At 42.6% G+C, this 18,515-nt stretch overlaps 1 protein-coding gene across 1 annotated transcript in view; it reads right to left on the bottom strand.

The window, feature by feature from the left end:
- CDX4 (caudal type homeobox 4) overlaps window positions 1–18,515 on the bottom strand; it is a 50,346-nt gene continuing 31,831 nt past the window's right edge. The window contains exons 2-3 of the mRNA XM_030209837.1: window positions 12,549–12,694; window positions 1–1,002 (exon numbers count right to left, since the gene is read on the bottom strand). Of these exons, the coding sequence (XP_030065697.1) occupies window positions 829–1,002; window positions 12,549–12,694 (320 nt within the window). The 3' untranslated portion in view covers window positions 1–828. The remainder of the gene's footprint in view (window positions 1,003–12,548; window positions 12,695–18,515) is intronic.

Below are 18,515 nucleotides of genomic sequence, written 5' to 3'. Positions count from 1 at the left end.
GATTGTTCTAATTGAGGTCTTGTTTTATCATGTTGCATTTGGTGTCGGTGACTTTGAACAGGAGCCCTTGTTTACTGGGACTGCTGAGGGATATCAGTACACATTTTCATAAACAATCATCCACATGGTTTAGCAAAGACTGAAAAATCTTCATACATGGAGAGCAGGGCAAGGTGAATCCATCACTACATGGATAATCCTTTGTTTAGGAAATTCTAAAGAAAATATATTTTTTATGTTGTGTCAACACAATAAGGCCATCTCTAGCCAGAGGTGAGATCCCATTGCAGAAAGATAAATTTTATTTTTTGGCTAATTTGGAGCAAACTTTATACCCCTAGATGCAGGTTTATATACATTGAGTAGCACTGAGTGGAGGAGTAACCTGGCAGTTAGAGGAGTGGGCTGAGACCCAGGGAAGCCAGGATTCAAATTCTGCTTTTCTCACTGTATTTCATGTGACTTTGGGTAACACCTTCCATTGCCTCAGGTACTACTAAGATTGTAAGTCCACTTGGATTTAGACATCAGCAAGTTAACATTACATATACATTACAGTTAATATTTATAGGCTGCACATACCTAACATTAAAACTTAAACATCCAAAGCCCTTTTCAAAGAGTCTTTGTGCTGGAATTTGTCTATAGCGTTTTCTGAGAATAGCAATCTTGAATCCTATGTTTGTACTCATTTGCAGACCAGTGCAGTGTTGTATTGGAATGATTCTGTCCTTTGTACTGTTCACATTCCTTAGAGAAAAGACTGAATGATATCTCTCATTTTTTGTTTGGTGATTGTTTGAAATATCTTTGTAGATCAGTTTCGGGCTATAAACAATTTGTGACGTGTGTTGGTAGAGGAAATAAAGGATTAGTCATTTCTGCTGGGCTTACAGAGCCCGAGTCACTATTTACTGAACCCCCACTGCCATCAAACTGACCAATCTTCTTTTTTAAAAGCTTCCTCTCTTTGGCTCGACGATTCTGAAACCAAATTTTCACCTGCAATAATTGAGAAAAAGAAACAATTAAGATTTTCCATGGACTTTGCACATAAGGAATTTCTCTCCCAGATGTATCCAGGACACAGCAACAATTTGTTTTCTTTTTTTTTTTTTTTGAATGATATCAAGACAGGCTTCACTTTCTGCTGAATGAGATCAGGACAGACTTCAGTATCTCTTGTGTACTAAATAACTTCAATCTCTGTACTAAATGACACAAAGATGGGATTTAGTCTTTCTCTGTCCTGCAGAGCTTTCCAAGCCTGTCCTGGGGATACCATAACTAGTCTGGTTTTCAGGATATCCAGAACAAATCAGCATAAGATAAATTTGCATATACTTCCTTATCTTGATAGACCAGTCCAGACAAGTGGGGTTTGCTTCCCAACCAGCAAATGGAGACAAACAACACTGAGTTTTTAGTGAGCATCATCACTAGTATAAGAAGTGGTGCAGTCCCAGAACGCAAAATGTATTTCTCTGCCTCCAGCAGATGTTGCGGATGGACTGGTGCAGGAGGATGCATGTCTTCTTGGGGCCTGACACCCTAGGGTGCAGTCTACAGCCATTAGCCCCATAGTTGAGCCTTTGGCCATAGGAGCTCCCAGGGGCTAGTCTATGGATTTTTTTCCCTTATTGAACAGATGGAGGTCTCCCCCCCTTCCCTGAGTGCTGCAGACCTTGGTGTGTGGGCCTTGGCTTGGTGAGGTCATGCTGGCAGATGTCCCAGGAGACCATAGCCAGCAGAGGTCTCTGAGATCCCCAAGTCTCGGCCTGCGAACATTGGATTGGTGGGACTACCAAGGGTGAGTATTTGTTGGGGTCTTTCCTCTCCCTTGTCCCTCTCCTAGGCTGCTGCTTCCTCCTCCTTCCCCCTTATCCCTGCAAAAAGGGTCCTCCTCAGGGGTACCCACTTGGGTCTACCAGTTTTACAACTTTAAAAAAAAAAAAAAAGGAAAGCAGGCTGGTATTAAGGAATAGGCTGAACTTTTCACTCTCCCCACTTCACTTCAGGAGACTGCAGAGCATCAGGAGATGAGTCCGGAGGCAGCCTAGGACTGGCAGCTTTGGGCAGGAGAAGTTTTTTTTTTTTTTAAATAAACTTTTATTGGTGACATCAACAATTGTGTTATTCCAGTCTTATCACAATAAGTATAACATTTTCACAACCATCATGTAACTTTTGTCTCACATCGTCACACCTTTTGTTATTTCTCCCCCCTTCCCTTAAGCTAATCCCTCTCCCTCCCTTTCTCCCCCTGCCCTTCCCCACCCCCCACCCACCCTCCCTTCCTCCCAGGTAGTGCTCTGATAGTATGTTTATGCCTATCCATTAAGCACTCTACTCCGTGCCGAGGGTGTTAGAGTATCCAGGAAAGGCTGCCAACACTGAAAGAACTTGTCTCCCCTCGGGGATGCTAAATCAGGTAAATCTTTTCGCTCCATAGCGCATAAGGAGAGCATGTAGGCCCGCCACAACTGGATCGAGGGTCCTTCCTCCTTGAGCCACAATTTAAGTATAGATTTCTTCCCCATCATCACCGCTCTCCGTAAAAAGGCTTTGAGACCTGTTTTCTTTCTGCCCCTGGTTGCATATATCTCAAACAATAGGCCAGGTTGTCGATTCCACAAAACCCCCCCACATCTTTGACACTTGTGTACATAATAAGGACCAAAAGGCTAATACAGGTGGGCAATGCCAAAACATATGGCCTAAGTGTGCTTTCTGACCCGTGCATCCCGGACAGTCATCACTCTGCCGCAGGGTTGCCTTATAGGCTCTATGGGGAGAGACATACAATCTCATCAAAAATTTATACTGAGTTTCTCTAATATCTGTGTTCCCAAATTCTTTAGCATGTCTGGAGGCAAGACTGTATGTTTATTTCCCTCACCCGAAGCCCCAGCTCTAGTGACCATTCCTGTGCCAATTTAGCATATGGTATTGGTGCCTGTGCCTCTTTAATCTGCGCATGGTAATATTTAAGAGGTACCGCCCTCTGTGCTTCTAGGTCATATATTTCTGTCAACTGGCTGCGCACTTTGGAAGTAAGTGACCGTTGCGGGAGTGAGCTTATATAATGCTTTAGCTGAGTGTATGCAAGGAAGTCCTGACACATTAATCCCTGGCGGCTATACAACTCCTCCTTTGTCCTTAACTTGCCATCCCCCTTCATGATCTGGAACAGAAAAAATATGCCCTCTGTTCTCCAGGTGGCAAAAGTAGCTGAGGAGCTGCCCACTGGAAACTCTGCGTTTCCTCCCAGGGGTAAGAATGGGGTCACCTTCGGATTTAACTGGAATAATTTGCAGATCCATTTCCACGCTTTTTTCATAGGTCTAAAGAGTGTCAATATATTTTTTGGGTGTGTCCCCCTTCCCAGCCCTACATGCAACCAATAGCTAAAATGTATGTTGCCCAACAACGTACATTCCATTTCTGGGAAGGAAAAGTGTGATGTTCCCTTAAACCAATCCGCTATGTGTCGCATGCATCCTGCTACCGACATCCATTTCACACTCAGTACACCCAATCCTCCCTTGTCCTTTGGTAGATATGTTTGTTTGAATGACACTCGGGCCCTACGTCCATCCCACAAAAATCGCTTAAGCATCCTATGGAGGTCTACCTCCTCTTTATGAGTTAGAAACAACGAGAGCACCTGCACCACGTACGTCCACTTAGGTACGAGGATCATATTGTATAGCGCTACCCGCCCCAATAGTGAGAGGGGTAATTTTTGCCACATCAGTAATCTGTCTTTGTGGTATCCCACAATGGTCGCAAATTGAGGGCGTGTACCTTATTCAATTGAGTTGGAATGTATATTCCCAAATATTTAATCGCTTTTGTGCCCCATTGCAGCAGGAAGGATCCCTTCCACTGTGTCTTTATTGTCTCATTAGTTGGCAGAGCTACGGATTTTTGTTTATTTAATTTGAATCCTGAGTAATATCCAAATTCCTCTACTGTTTCCAACAATCCCGTTAGGGAGCCCTGTGGCCTTGTAAGTGTAAGCAGGATATCGTCCGCAAACACTAGCACCTTAATTTCAGTCTGCGGCATTGTTACTCCTGCAATAGGGCAGGAGAAGTTTAAGGGGATTCTTCTGCTTTGCAAAGTGGTAAACTGAAACATGCCATAGAGGTAAGACCTGGTGCAACTGTTGTGAGGCAGAGAGTAGAACCTGGCACTTAATCGTCACAGCTGGCTCCAGTTTCAGGTGGCCTTGGGGAGAGTTTCAGCCATGTCTGGAAAATGAGGGAGGTTTGTGGCACAAGTTTTGTGGAGGCAGCCGCTCTGAGGGTTGCTGCAGGCTGCTCATGGAGCATAGGAATGGGAGGTGGGATGAGGCTTGCAGGGGAGAAGTGACCTGGTTGTTTATGGCTTCTGTTTCATTAAAAAAAAATAAAATAAAGATACCAGATCCATTTGCTGTCTCCTAATCCCCACAGTTTGCCTGGGCAATTGAAGTGAGGTTGGGCTTGAGCTCTTGGCCTGACAGTTGATCCAGAGTTTGAAGATTGGAATACAACCTGATCAAAAAGAAACAAACAAAAAAACTCCTTGAGGACATTGTTACAATCAAACACACACACACACACACATATGCCTGATAGAAGTAGCTCAGCGGGGTTTCTCAAAAATAAAATTAACATAGATAAAAATATTTTTATCTTTTGTGGTGGTAGGGTCTGGCTTAGGCTCCTCGTTGCCCTGACAATGCTCCTGTATTCAAGACAGGTAAGCTGTAATTGTACTTGAAGTTGTGGAATCCTTTCAGGTCAGCAGCCTTGCACCAGAACATATATTGTGTGATAGGTCCCTTTTCCTCCTTTTCTCTATTATTTGTTTGGGGAAAGTGGGAAGGCTCCATATCCCTAATGTAAATCCTACACTGTTAGAACTATTCATTCATCTAAAGTTTGCAAACTTTGTCATGATACAATAATCAGAAGATAAAACGCCTCAGAACCCAGCTTCAATAGTCATAAAAGCCTTATGGATTAAAGATTGTAAGCTCTTTTGAGCAGGGACTGTCTTTTCTTCATGTTCAATTGTGAAGCGCTGTGTACGACTGGTAGCGCTGTAGAAATGATTTGTAGTAGTAGTAGTAAAGGGCAATTACCTCATTACATAAAATCCTTCCAGAAAAACATGGAAACTTTAAAGTGCCCAGTGAACAATATCAAAAGAAGATTTTATCTGTGCTCAAGGTCCAGTGGCAATTCAAAGCATAAGTAGGTCCGACTGATGGTGACCAGCACTGTGCTGTTCTGCTACGTCAGGGAATTACAGGACCATTTAGTTCTGAAACAGAAACAAATCAATATGAATCTTTCAGATTGAACGTTTGAGAAGATAATGCCATTCAATCTATTTAAATAGTGACAGCTGTTAGGCACGCCAAGTGGAGATTTGAGCCCTTGTGCCCGATGGAGGAAGAATCCCCACCGAGCTGTCAGCCAACCCCGAGTTCCCCCAATGTCTCCCTCCGTTCCCCAGGGGTTGAGCCCCCAGATGCGGGAAGCCAACAGCAGGAAGAACTAAATCCAGAACAAAGTTCACGGGGCATAGCCAGGCAGCGGGCAAAGAAGGACCAGTGGTCAACACCAGGCAGCAAACAGGAGCAAAATCCAGGATCAGGCAAAGGTCAATACCAGGCAGCAAACAGAAGCAAAGTCCAGGATCAGGCAAAGGTCAACACCAGGCAGCAAACAGAAGCAAAGTCCAGGATCAGGCAACGGTCAATACCAGGTAGCAAACAGAAGAAGAACCCACTGCAACTACCCAGAGGACTGAATAGAAGCCAAAGCATAGAAGGACTGGAGGCAGGGCATTAAGCCCAAACATGCACAGCTGTCTTCAAGATGGCTGCCCCCACCGGAGACGCCCTCAAGCCCAAATATGGGCTTCCTTCCTGAGACTGCCCAGCTCCAAGATGGCCGCCCCATCCTAAGGCGCCCACCTCTGAGATGGCCGCCCTATCCTGGAGATGCCCAAATCCAAGATGGCTGCCATCTCCTCAGATGCCCAACCTTGCATAAGCAGGGAACATGACAGAGCATTCTGTGGCCTTGTTTTTGAGAACTGTTCATGCACTGAAAAAGTATAGTGCTGTTTTAAATAGTTATCAATAGAAATCAAACAAAATAAAGCATGGAAAAGAAAATAAGATGATACCTTTTTTATTGGACATAACTTAATACATTTTTTGATTAGCTTTCGAAGGTTGCCCTTCTTCGTCAGATCGGAAATAAGCAAATGTGGTAGCAGGTAGTATATATAAGAGAAACATCAAAGCATTACTTTGACAGTCTGACAGAGTGGGAGGGTGGGGGTATGCATGGGGACATCAAAGCATTTCATTGATATTCTAACAGTTTGTAAGTTTGGCGCTTCATATTGAGTTTTTCTTTTTGTTTCAGAGCTAAATGGTATTATAATTCCCTGATGTAGCAGAACAGCAAAACACTGGCCACCATCGGTGGGACCAGATTTTTGCTTTGAAGTGTCGCTGCACCTTGAGCATAGACAAGTTCGTCTTTTGATATTGTTCACTGGGTATTTTAAAGTGCATGTTTTCCTGGAAGTTTTTTTTTTTTAATTCCAATGAGGTAATTGCCCTTTAAACATAAGGATTTTATGACTATTGAGACTGGGCTCTAAGGCTTTTTCCTTCTGTTCATTGTATTATGACAAAATTTGCATACTTAGAACTATTCAACGTAACAGTGTAGGATTTATATTAGTACAGAGTTTTTTGATTAAATAGATTTTTTTTCTCTTCTTTTCTCTGGGCTTGTTTGCAACAAGGCTTTATATCCCTTCAGACTTGGTGGTGCTGGGGCACCTTCAGTTTTGTGTTGATATGTCTTTCATGTCTGAGCTCCTTTTTCATCCCCCCTCCTCGCTAAGAGTAGCAAGGATGAGAACAGCCTGAAGATCTGGCTCTCTGCCCTGCTCAGGAGATGCATTTCCATGGTGCAGTTTAGGTGGGACATGCATGACAAGGTGCTGTTTAAAAAAAAAAAAAAAACTCCCTAGGGGTCTGGCTCTGGCAACACCTTTGGTTCCAGTGAGTCCAGCCTAGCCCTATGCAGTTTCTCTATATAGAAGGTAATCAATAGGAAACCAAAGGAAAGAAAAATAAGGTGATACCTTTTTTTATTGAACTAACTTAATACATTTTTTGACAAGCTTTTGGAGGTAGAATCTTCTTCAGGTCGGATATGAGCAAAAGGTGATTTTATCAAAATATATATTTACAGATGTTTTCCAGAGATATGGAAGCAGTAAAACTAGAGGACATAAATTAAGGTTGCAGGGTGTTAGACTTAGGGGTAACTTCAGGAAATTCTTTTTCACAGAGAGGGTGGTTGATGCCTGGAATGCAGTGATGGAATTCAAAAAGGTGTGGGATAAACACAGAGGATCCCTAAATAGAAAGAGGATGCTATCATAATAAAACTTAAATGGCCCTGTAGGTGTTAATATGTTATGTTGGGCAGGAGTGGTGCTTAGATGGCAACTCCAGCTGTGAGAACTAAGGCCAGTTCTAGGCACACTTCTACGGTCCGTCCCATGTATGGCAAGATATGAGAATGGGCTAGAGTGGGCTTTGATGGCAACTCCAGTAGTTGGGATGTAAGGACAGTGACAGGAGGACTTTTACAATCTGCATACTGAAAATGGCAATGAAAAATTAGGCTCAACTATATGTATTTTGTACCACATTCTTTGTTGGTTTAATCATGAACTGAGAACGAATGTGATTGTTGGTCAGACTGGATGGACCATTTAGTTCTTTATCTGCCTTCATCAACTATATTACTAAGTGAGACAGGATTCTGAGGTGCTTATCTCTGTCTCTTTGGTCAGAGTATATAAATGGTATCATGTGGTTTGGCTGTTTTATAATTTTGTTTGTTTATTTGTTTTTTTTGTATCTGAAGGGTAGAAGCTGAAATTGTAGAGGTAGCTTCATGTGTCAGTTGGTTTCTTGCCTGTGGATGTTTATGTTTATTAGGGTGCTTGATATACTGCCTTTCACAACAAATCAAAGAGGTGTTCAGCATTAAATAGAAATAGGAAAGGAATGCAAATTTTTATGCTAGGACAGAAGAAATAAAATGAAACAGGTGAAAAGATAGAAGATCAAGAAGGGGCAGGGGCACAGATCACCCTCCAAAACCTGCAACACAGAACCCACTTAATGGATGTCAAATTAAGGAAACGCCAGAGAAAATAAATGGGCTTTAAGGAGACAGTGGAAACGAGGGTATGAGAGCTCGGATCTCGGAGCTGAAGGTAAAGAATTCCAGAGAGAAGGGGCCAGGGAAAAGAAAGCAGAATGATGAGTGGAAAAACAGGTACAGTGAAGGGATGGCACAAAAAGACGGGAGTCAAATGCTGAACAGACAGTACGTATGGGGCAGTAGGGGATAATAAGATTGGCCAAGTCGGGGGGGGGGGGGGGGGGGGGGAGAATTTAAATGTAAGACCCTGTAAGTGAAAATCAAAACTTTATAAGTGGTACAAGAATTTATAGGGAGCCAGTGGTGTTCTTTCAAGAACAGGGTAACATGATTATAATGTCAGGCATGAGATGTTTGTATATAGTCACTGTTGATAAAACCTTGTGACTGCCACTGTCATTATGCCTGGAAATTCAATGACAGGCCATATCTGGGCTCCGGTATTGAATTTATGGGTTTACGGAGCCGGTGGAAACATAGTGCTGAATCTACTTTGGAACGACCCCAAAATAACCGGTTTCATGTTGGATGCTAACTGGACATTTTCAGCGGCACTATCGGGTTAAGTGCTGCTGAATATGGCCAGTTCTGAACAAATGATTTAACTGGCCAGGAGCCATTTCTGGCCGGTTAAATCGCTTTGAATATCGACCCCATGGTGTCTAGAAAGTTAACTTTTTCTGTTGAATAGTCAATTTTGAATCTGATTGAAGGATGGGTTGCATTAAAAGAATTGTAAAGTTGTTTCAGAGTCTCTTCTCCTTCAGTCCAAATCATAAAAATATCATCAGTAGTAATATTCCAAGGGTTTAGTTTGATATGTATTCAAAATATGTCTCTTCCAGTTCTATCATGAAAACTTTGGCATATTGTGGTGCCATCTGTATGGAAAGAACCTCTAGGTATTCTGGACGTGTTTTGGGAGATAGAGCTTCCCACAGTCTGGAGTAGCAAGGTAAGAGTTGACTGGTTTGGCAAACAGTGTAGGGTAGTGCCTCAATGGGGAGATTGTTTCAAAGGCTGATGCCTATATTTTTTGGTCAGCTCCTCATGTAGCTTTTTCATGGGCCATGGAAGGCAGCATTCTGCATGGAGGCCTATATTACTCCTGGGTGGCATTACCCCTTCTCTCCCCACACACTTATTTGCATCTTGATGTATGTGTTGGCTGGAAATGAATTCTCTTTGGGTTGAGTTGCTTGGGTTTGGCCTTAGTGTGGCTAAGGCTGAGGGTTTTGTAGTCTCTTCTGGAGTGAAAAAGCAGAGGGGTTGGGACTCTGGGTGATGCCTCTTATTTGTAAAACCAATGTTAGAGGGGACCATGGCTTTCACAGATCTGCATGGTAGAAAGGTTTGGATCGCTGTTTAACAATCTTTCCCCCTTTGTGCTGCCTCTCTTTCCAGGCAGTTATTGGTAATGCCTGCATGACTAGAGCCCTCCTGTCTGGAGCTTGGCATACCCCTGGATGAGACCATGGTACCCATTGGCTGATCCTTTATGCAGTGAAGAAAGATTTTGTCCCTTCCTTTCATAGAATCTTATAGCTCCTAGACAGGTACCAACTGGTGAACTGTGCACAATGGTGGTAGGCGGTGCTAGAACCTTCTTTGGTAGGACCTGTATTGCTTCTTTGAGCTGGCTCACTACAAGGCTCTGTTTTAGGAGCTTCTGCTCTATGGAGTGGAGGAGTAGCCTAGTGGTTAGTGCAGTGGACTTTGATCCTGGGGAACTGAGTTCAATTCCCACTGCAGCTCCTTGTGACTCTGGGCAAGTCACTTAACCCTCCATTGCCCCTGGTACAAAATAAGTACCTGAATATATGTAAACCGCTTTGAATGTAGTTGCAAAAAAACCCCAAAAAACCCTCAGAAAGGCGGTATATCAAGTCCCATTTCCCTTTCCCTTCATTTGATGTGGCATTCTCAGACTTATGGGGCTGTTTTGTCTTGTAGTAGAGATAATGGTCTTTTTGAAAAAGCCTGGAATGTTATGGCCAAAATTTAGAGTCTGTCTAGATGTGTATCTGGAAGTTGCCTCTTCTCAGGGCCCTTTTTTCCAGTTCTGGTCAGGGTTGGTCCAGATTTGGAGGCTTTAAGCTATGCTATTCAGGCAGCTTCTACCTCTTCTTTGATAATGCAGGTGACAGGATTTGGCTAGGTGGCCCTCCCTCTTTGTGGCACAATGGTGGTTGCTCTTTGGCATCCGCTTGGTTTGGCTTAGGATCCTATCTCTGGAGGCTGGAGCTTATTTAAGGAGTCTTACATTGTCCTCATGGTAGGCTTTACGGGTTAGGGTAAGCTGGGGAATAAGTCACAGGGTTTTCTTTTTGGACTCGGGAAAGGGCTTGGAGATTCCTTGCTCTTGGGAGCAGCATGTCAGTTCCTTCTCAAGTAGTTCTCGCATGGATGATGTAATGCAGGGCCAGGTCTTCCTCCCACCCAGAGTCCTTAGAGCTTGGGTATGTCCCACTCGTCTGGACTGGTCTAGGAGGATAATAGGATGGTGAAAATTGTTCTTACCTGCTAATTTCATTTTCTTGGTTCCTAGACCAGTCCAGGACCTGCCTGGGAAGATTAAAATTCAATGTGAATTCCACCATTGGAGTGGTCTTGTAGAGTTATCCGTATAGTGACTGCTGCTATTGTTCCTGATCCTGTGGGATTAGAATTCAGAGAATTTGCTTACAATATGCTTTTAAATCTGCTTTGACAATAGTATACTGCCGAGTGCCGGGGCTGCACTACTTCTTATACTAGTGATGTCACTGAAATCTCAGTTTTCTCTGCCTCCATCTGCTGGTTGGGGAGCATAAACCACTCCTATGGGCTGGTATCAAAGAAAGGAAATTAGCAGATAAGTACAAATTTCACTATGTACTGAGTCACCAGAACATATAAGTTTGACTCCTGCATATTCATTCTGGATATTCTGAACACCAGATTGACTGTACATTGCTCAGGATAGTTTTGGGAAGCTCTGCTATACAGAATGTCATCAGAACAGGGATTTGGTCTCATTCCATAATGAATGATACGAAGACTGGGTTTAGTTTGTAGATATGATAAATGACTGCTACACAGAGCAGCTGGTACTGGAAATGAGAGGGGGCACCACTTTAGTGCTAGCTATTTTATTATTAAAAAAATGTTACTAGTTAGTTAAACTATTGAAGCGGTAAATTAAAGGACTTGATTGGACTATTTGGAAATAGGATCATTCATTTGCACCTTCAGGTTATTTACTCTTGGCCCCGGTCTCATACATTCAGATGCTTGCCTATTCAGGTCTAGGTTGTTTCAGAGGGGGGCTCAACTGTAGCCAGGGATGGCAAATGTCCATAATGCAAACAAATCTAGCAATCAATGAAGGGGAAATATTAAATAAAACTAGTGCATTTTTTTCTAGCGTAAAAGGTGCAGGTACTCAAATGCCAGGCCACTCTTCAGGGGTGGGGTGATCACTGAGGGACCCACCCCACAATGGCCAGGCTCCTGCAACCAGTCACAGAATCTATGACAAGGCAGAATTGGTGTGTAGGGCCTAAGCTCTTTCATTAAAACTTGGGGACCATGGATCAATTTTAGCAGACAATGAAAACGGTGCCGGTACTCAGTACCCCCAAGTACCCCCTCAAGAAAAGCTCTGAATAAAACACTGGTAGCATTTAACTTTAAAAAGACAAACTATGATGAAATGAGGAATTTTATTAGAAAGAGTCTAAAAGGGGAAATTTTCAAGCAATGAAAGTTTGCATGTTGCATAGAAATGGTTTAAAAATACTCAGCCCAATTCCAGAGCATCTGGGTAGCAGCATCTGCTACCCAGATGAGTGCCACTGATTGGGGGCATCCATCAATTTTCAGGGGTATTATCTGAATAATGCCACTGAAAATCATTGCAGACTGCACTAATGCTATCTGGATAGTGGGAAATTATTCAGATACATTTAAAGCATAGTTACCCATGTCACTGTTATCTGAGTTGCCCCCACATTAATTACTGACTACATCAATATATTCAGTGAGGCTGATTCACTGTAAAAACATGCAGTTCTGCAGGTTACTGTGTTTACACGAATCAATCCCTCAACGTAAAACATGGAAAGGGGAGCTGGGAGCTGCGTGGTACTGGCCACAGTTGTAGGTAGGAAGCTGGGCTTCATGGACTGTTGGCATGACATATCAGAACAAAATTCATCATTTCCCTTCATTTCTATGTAAGATCCTGTTTACTCCAAATGTTTGGTCTCTTAGAGCTAGATGCTTTAGATTCAGCAGCCATACCTGTCTATCAGAAAGTCCCAGGCTTGCTGCCAGCTCTGTTTTCCTCCTGATGGTAATGTATCTGTTTGAATGGAACTCTTTCTCTAGTTCTAGCCTCTGATGATCTGTGTAGACCACACGGTATTTTTCCTTCGTTCTTGTTTTTCCTGTGTATGGAAACAAACAAATAACCCTTCTTTTAGAATACTTAACATAGTAAATAACGACAGATAAAGACCAAGATCCTTCCAGTCTGATCAGCAATGTTGAGTTCTTCTCTAAGCACAAGCAGGACATAATAGCGTTACATGTGGGGTGACGTCGTCTGATGGAATCCATGTGGGAACATAGTCTGGTGTTTACAACAACTTTTTAGAACATTGCACCACAGGTGTGCGAGTCATCTTCCTACCTGCTGTTGCTGTGCAGACTAGGCAGTCACCATTTTTCCATTAAGCAAATTGGTCGCACTTTCCTGCACGTCCCTCAGCTCTCATCAAAATTAGGTTTTCTGTGATTTTTGTGGTTTTCTTCCATCCAGTGTGTAAGTTCTGACATCTGTGGACTGTTTACAAATCCTCTTTTAAAAAAACACTGATAGTCTGGTATTCATCCCGCAGTGGTCAGTATTTTTTTAAATGTTGACCACTGGAGGCAGAATTAGCCCCTGATGTTCAATGCATGGCCATGTCCGGGCACTGGCATTGAATACCCCGGACTAATTTGTCAGGTGCTAGTTACTAGGCCTTATTATGCAGGTTTCCACTGATATTCAGCTGGAACTTGCATAAAAATATCTGGCCAGGTCCCAACCCTCTCCCCCACCTATGATTCTGATCCCCCTTGCACCCCCTGGAATATCCAGACACCCCCATTCCAATCTCCTTACCTTCTTGAAAGAACATGAAATTCCCCCCCCCCCTCGTGGAATATCCTAATCCCCTCTAGGATCCCCCTCTCTTCTTCCCTCTCCAGAACATCTAGGACATTCTTGGGGGGGGGGGGGGAATTCCCAGGGATGTGGGAGGGAAGGAGCAGGGATCGGCATAAGTCAGGCCGGGACCTGGACGCTATGCAGTGCTGGCACCTGGCATAGCTAAATGACCAAAGTTAGGACTGTTGTTTATACAGTCCTATTTGGCTACTTAGCTATGTGGGCACCAGCACTGAATATTGCCGGCACCCACATAGCTGCCATTTTCTCTCTGACGCTGCCCTCAGAATGCTCCTTTCTGGCCCATTTAAAAAATGGCTGGTAAGTGCAGATGTTCAGTGGCACTGACTGATAAAGTGCCACTGAATATTGGCGGCTAGCCCACAAAGCACAGTGGTCTTTGTTCTTCTTTCCTTTAAATGATGGTGTTCCTTTCTCTTTCTTATTTTGTAGTTTGTACACTGCTTTGACCTATCTAGGAAAGGTGGTATAGAAAGTTTTCTAATAAACTGTAAACGTAAATTGTTTGTTTTCCTTAGCATCGGCTGCATCATTCTGAACAAGTGGGTGTTAATTCCATCCTATCAGCAGATGGAGGTAGTGAAAAAAACTAATCTCTTTCCAGTGATCTCTCTGGTATAAGGCCTAGTTCTCAGAGGAAAACTTCAGTATTTTTCTCTACCTCTAGCAGATGGTAGGTCTCTCAGACTGGTGCTCCTAAGCTTGGCCTAACTTCCCAATCAGCTGGCTGTGGCCACATAGCAAGGTTGAGCCTAACAGTCCCAGGTTCTCTTGTGCCAGACTGGACGTGGTCAAACATGGAGCTTGACTCCACTGCCCTGAGTTGTGCTTCCTAGCATCCACTAGGTGAGGCATTGGCTCAGCCCCATGGGGCCTTATCCTTGCCTGCACACCCTGTTTGGATGTTATTTCTTCAGGCTCGGGTGTGTAGCCTTCACTCAGGCAGTTTAATTAGTTCTTCCTGCTTCAGCTTTATTCCCTGGTGCAAGGAATGGAGCTGTAGATAAAAAGATTCTACTTTTGCAGTCTTGAGGAAGAAAACAAACATTTTTGGAACACAACCAAGTGAGCAGATGGACAGCTGAGACACCAGAGCCCCAGGTTCAAGTTGGCTTGAGCAGGCAGGCAAGCCTGTATGTGTCGGCCATGTGGCCGACACTATTGGAGTGGAGGAGTGGCCTAATGGCTAGAGCAGCGGGTAGCAGACCTGGGAAACCAGGTTTGATTCCTGCTGTTGCCTGACGGTCAGCAGTGGGTTGAGATCCTGGAGAACCAGGTTTAATTCCCTCTGCAGCTCCTGGGCAAGTCCTAAGTAACTTAGATTGTGACCCCATTAGGGACAGTGCAAAGTACCCGTAATAGAAATTGTAAACTGCATAGTTGCCTCAGGGATCACTTTCGGTAAATTGGATGCATGTTGTTCTTTCCTATTAATATAATTGTAGTTCCTTTTATGTTGAATTTTTAGTCTGTAAACCGCTTAGTCCTTGCTTGCCAGCCAAAGCGGTACAGTAAATCCTAACAAATAAATAAAAATAAAGCAAATAAATTTAGTAACATAGGCTGCTTATAAGTCCTAACCCACTGCACTTTTTTTTTTTTTTTTTTTTTTTACAGATTATTGCCCAGATACCACAAGGTAGAGTCCTTCAAAGCCAAATTTACAGCCATGTAATGCAAAGGACTAGCACTGCTGCAGTGCATCCACTGGGAGCTGACAGCTGAATAAGGTAAGATGTGCTGGAAACAATAGCGTCCACCACTAGAGAAGATAAATTTATAACAAATTCCCAAATTAACCTTACCATCAATTTCAATTTCAAATGGAATACAAAATTAGGAATTTTCAAAAGGAAAATGAAGAAGGATCATCATATAGTGTTGAGATGTTATTGTGGTAGTCCTTGAAAGAGGTTGTGGAAAGGGAAGGTCACTGAAACAGTTGCTTGCTACAAAACACAGGGTATCAGACCATAAATATCTTTGTACAATATGGTGAATATATGGAGAACTGTGCGGCAGTGGCGTAGCCACAGGTGGGCCAGGGCCCACCCACTTAGGGCTCAGGCCCACCCAACAGTAGCACACATTTAGCAGTAGCAGTTGGGGATCCCAAGCTCCACCAGCTTAAGACTTCCCCCTGATGGTAATGAAAACGCTACTCTCCACAATACTGGCACTTGCACATTCTTAGTTTTCAGTGCATGCCTGCTGCAGACTGCCAAGGTGGAAAGAAGCATCTTCCCGCCAGCTGAGATATTTTTTTGGTGGGGGTGGCAGGGGGAGGAGAGAGAACACTGGGTGCCCACCCACTTTTTGCCTAGGCCCACTCAAAATCTGTTGCCTGGCTACGCCCCTGCTGTGCGGCCAATGTTTGCAAGCTATGTGATTGCAGTTTTTGAGTAATAGATAGATTTTGATTTATTGCACATGGAATATGAAAAATTAACATTGTTTGAATTTGGAGTGATGGTTATAATGTGTTGAGTTGATGGATGGTTGAAAAAATACAGCATATAACTGCCCTCCCACATGTTTCTTTTGAAATATCTTTATACAAAGTTTTGCTTGAAAACTGATGGCAAGATGATCAGGAAAATGTACTTTTGGCTGTGCAAATCTTCTGTTGCCAGCTTTTGGGCCTGAAGCAAGATCAGGTGTCCACTGAGCTGGAACGTGTGCATAGATCACTGGGTACCCTCCCCCCAAATAATAAACCGAGGAACATCATAGTTCGCTTTTCAAGTAGAACATTCATATAGATAAGATAGGTAAGATAGGACAATAGGATAAGTGGGTAGCTAGAGTGAGGGTAAATTACACGTACGTTGAAAAATGGTCTCAAAGGGTGTGTAGTAAGCTAGTCTTGATGTGCTTTGAGTGACTGGTAGTCAGTTGCCATGGCCATTATAGGCTTGAGAGAACAGCCAGGCTTTCACCTGCTTCCTGAAGTAGAGGTAGACTTGAGTTAGGTGTAATCCTTCTCAGAGTGAGTTCTAGAGCGTGGGGTCTACTCCTGAAAAGGCTCATTGGCAGGTGTCACATTGTGTGATTGCCCTTGGTGGGGATGTACATGGATTGTACCACCACCAAGAGGGCTTCAAGGTATTAGTAGCAGAAATCTGTTCATATCTGTATGGACCACTTTTTCACATTCTGTTCTCCTGTGCTTAATTACATTAAAAAATTCTGTGCCTGTAAAATAAGCAGTATGTGTTAGTGACCACATTTATTTGGATTTAGCTCACACCTTTTTCAGTAGGTTTGGTTTTCATAACTGAAACTTGGCTGCCAGATTGAAGTTCCCTTTATGTTTTAGAGCTTTGTCCTATAGATTATAGGATATTATATAATCTTAGACAAGATAGGAAGGGAGGGGGTTGGCTATTATATATAAAGATTTTTTTTTACAATCACAAAGCTAGATAATATTACTGAATTACGTTTGGAAGTGATGGTCTGAAAACTTACTGATTTAATGAAAAGGGAGACATTAGAGATTATTTTAATTTATAGGCCACTGGGATCTTGGAATAGTATTAGTGAGCGGCTATTTGAAATCATAGCCCACTATATGCTTGTTTTTAAGGAATTAATTATTTTGGGAGATATGAATATTCATTTGGAAAATCATTGTGATGTTTCAATAAGACGGTTTTTAGATTTTTTGGTACAATTAGATTGTAGGATTGATAGTGATCAACCAACTCGTAAAGAAGGTGGTCACACACTTGATTTTGTTTAGCTTTTCATAAAAAGGAGGCCTCAGAGGCGCTTATAGCGCCTCAGAAGTGGGAGATAGTGCCTTGGATGGATCATTTCTTTTTAAGGCCATTAAAAAAATTGTCAAAGTCTAAGGGGTCTGTTTACTAAGCTGCACTAACGACTTCTGCGTCATTGCCGACATAGCCCATTCAAAGTGAATGGGCTGTGTTGGCACTAGCACACAGCCAGCCACGCTAGTGGCTTAGTATACCCCAGCATAAGATTAATACATGTTTTAGTTGTGGAAAAATTGATGCAAAAGCCTTTTGGCAGAGAGTAGGGGGAGACTTAAAGTTAGAGATACAACAACCAGAACAAAAGTTACAGATCTGGAATAATGTAGTAACTTCATCTTTAGATGATTTAGCACCTATGAGGAAAAGGAGCGGTTGCTTAAAATGAAATCATTGATATACACCAGAGCTGACAGAACTTAAGAGGGGTTGTAGGAGGTTAGAGAGATCTAGGAGTAAAATTAGGGATCCTGGAATTTATAGGCAGTGGAAAGAAGAGATTAAGAGATATAAAAGTTTTATTGTGTCAAAGGAGGAATGTTATGAAAAATTGATAGCTGATTCAGAAAATTAATCAAAACAGCTTTTTCAAAATTTTAACTCATTGATAACAACTGGTAGGGTACAATGATTTTATATGACGTACAACAAATAGCAGATGAGTTGTCATTATTTTCATACTAAAACAAATATTATTAGGCAAAGTCTCATTGAAACTGGATGGGATTGTCAGTGGTGGGGACAACAGGAGGTGAGGGAGGGATAAGTCTGTGAGGGGAGATATGGTATGGAATGTGTTTTCGGAAGTTGATGCAAATACTATTAATACTCATCTTAAAAGGTTGTCTAAGAAATCTAGCTACTTAGACGTTTGCCCTCTTTATTTACTCAAGACAGTATCATCTGATATAGTGATCTGGCTGACAATGTTTGTTAATTCTATTCTGAGTACTGGGATATGTTGACACCTATTCCTAAATCAATGGGGGCAGATTTGTCTGAGCCTGAGAATTATGGACCAGTGGTAAGCATATTACGGCTTCCTAAACTAATTGAATTTGTTGTGAATACTCAACTATGTGATTATTTTAGTAGAGTTGATGTAGTACCAAAACTTTGCTGCTGTAAATGGTAACAGAAATTAGGTTGGCTTTTGGTAAAGAAAAGCAAATAATTCTGTTTCAATTTGATAGTTCAACTGCTTTTGATGCGGTCAATCATGTTCAATTGTTGGGCAGGCTTAGGTTGGAGTGA

This window comes from Microcaecilia unicolor, chromosome 7 (assembly GCF_901765095.1).
Source record: "Microcaecilia unicolor chromosome 7, aMicUni1.1, whole genome shotgun sequence".
NCBI classification, from domain to species: Eukaryota; Metazoa; Chordata; class Amphibia; order Gymnophiona; family Siphonopidae; genus Microcaecilia; species Microcaecilia unicolor.
Note: the sequence above shows the minus strand (reverse complement) of the source record. Positions and strands in the feature narration are given on the sequence as shown.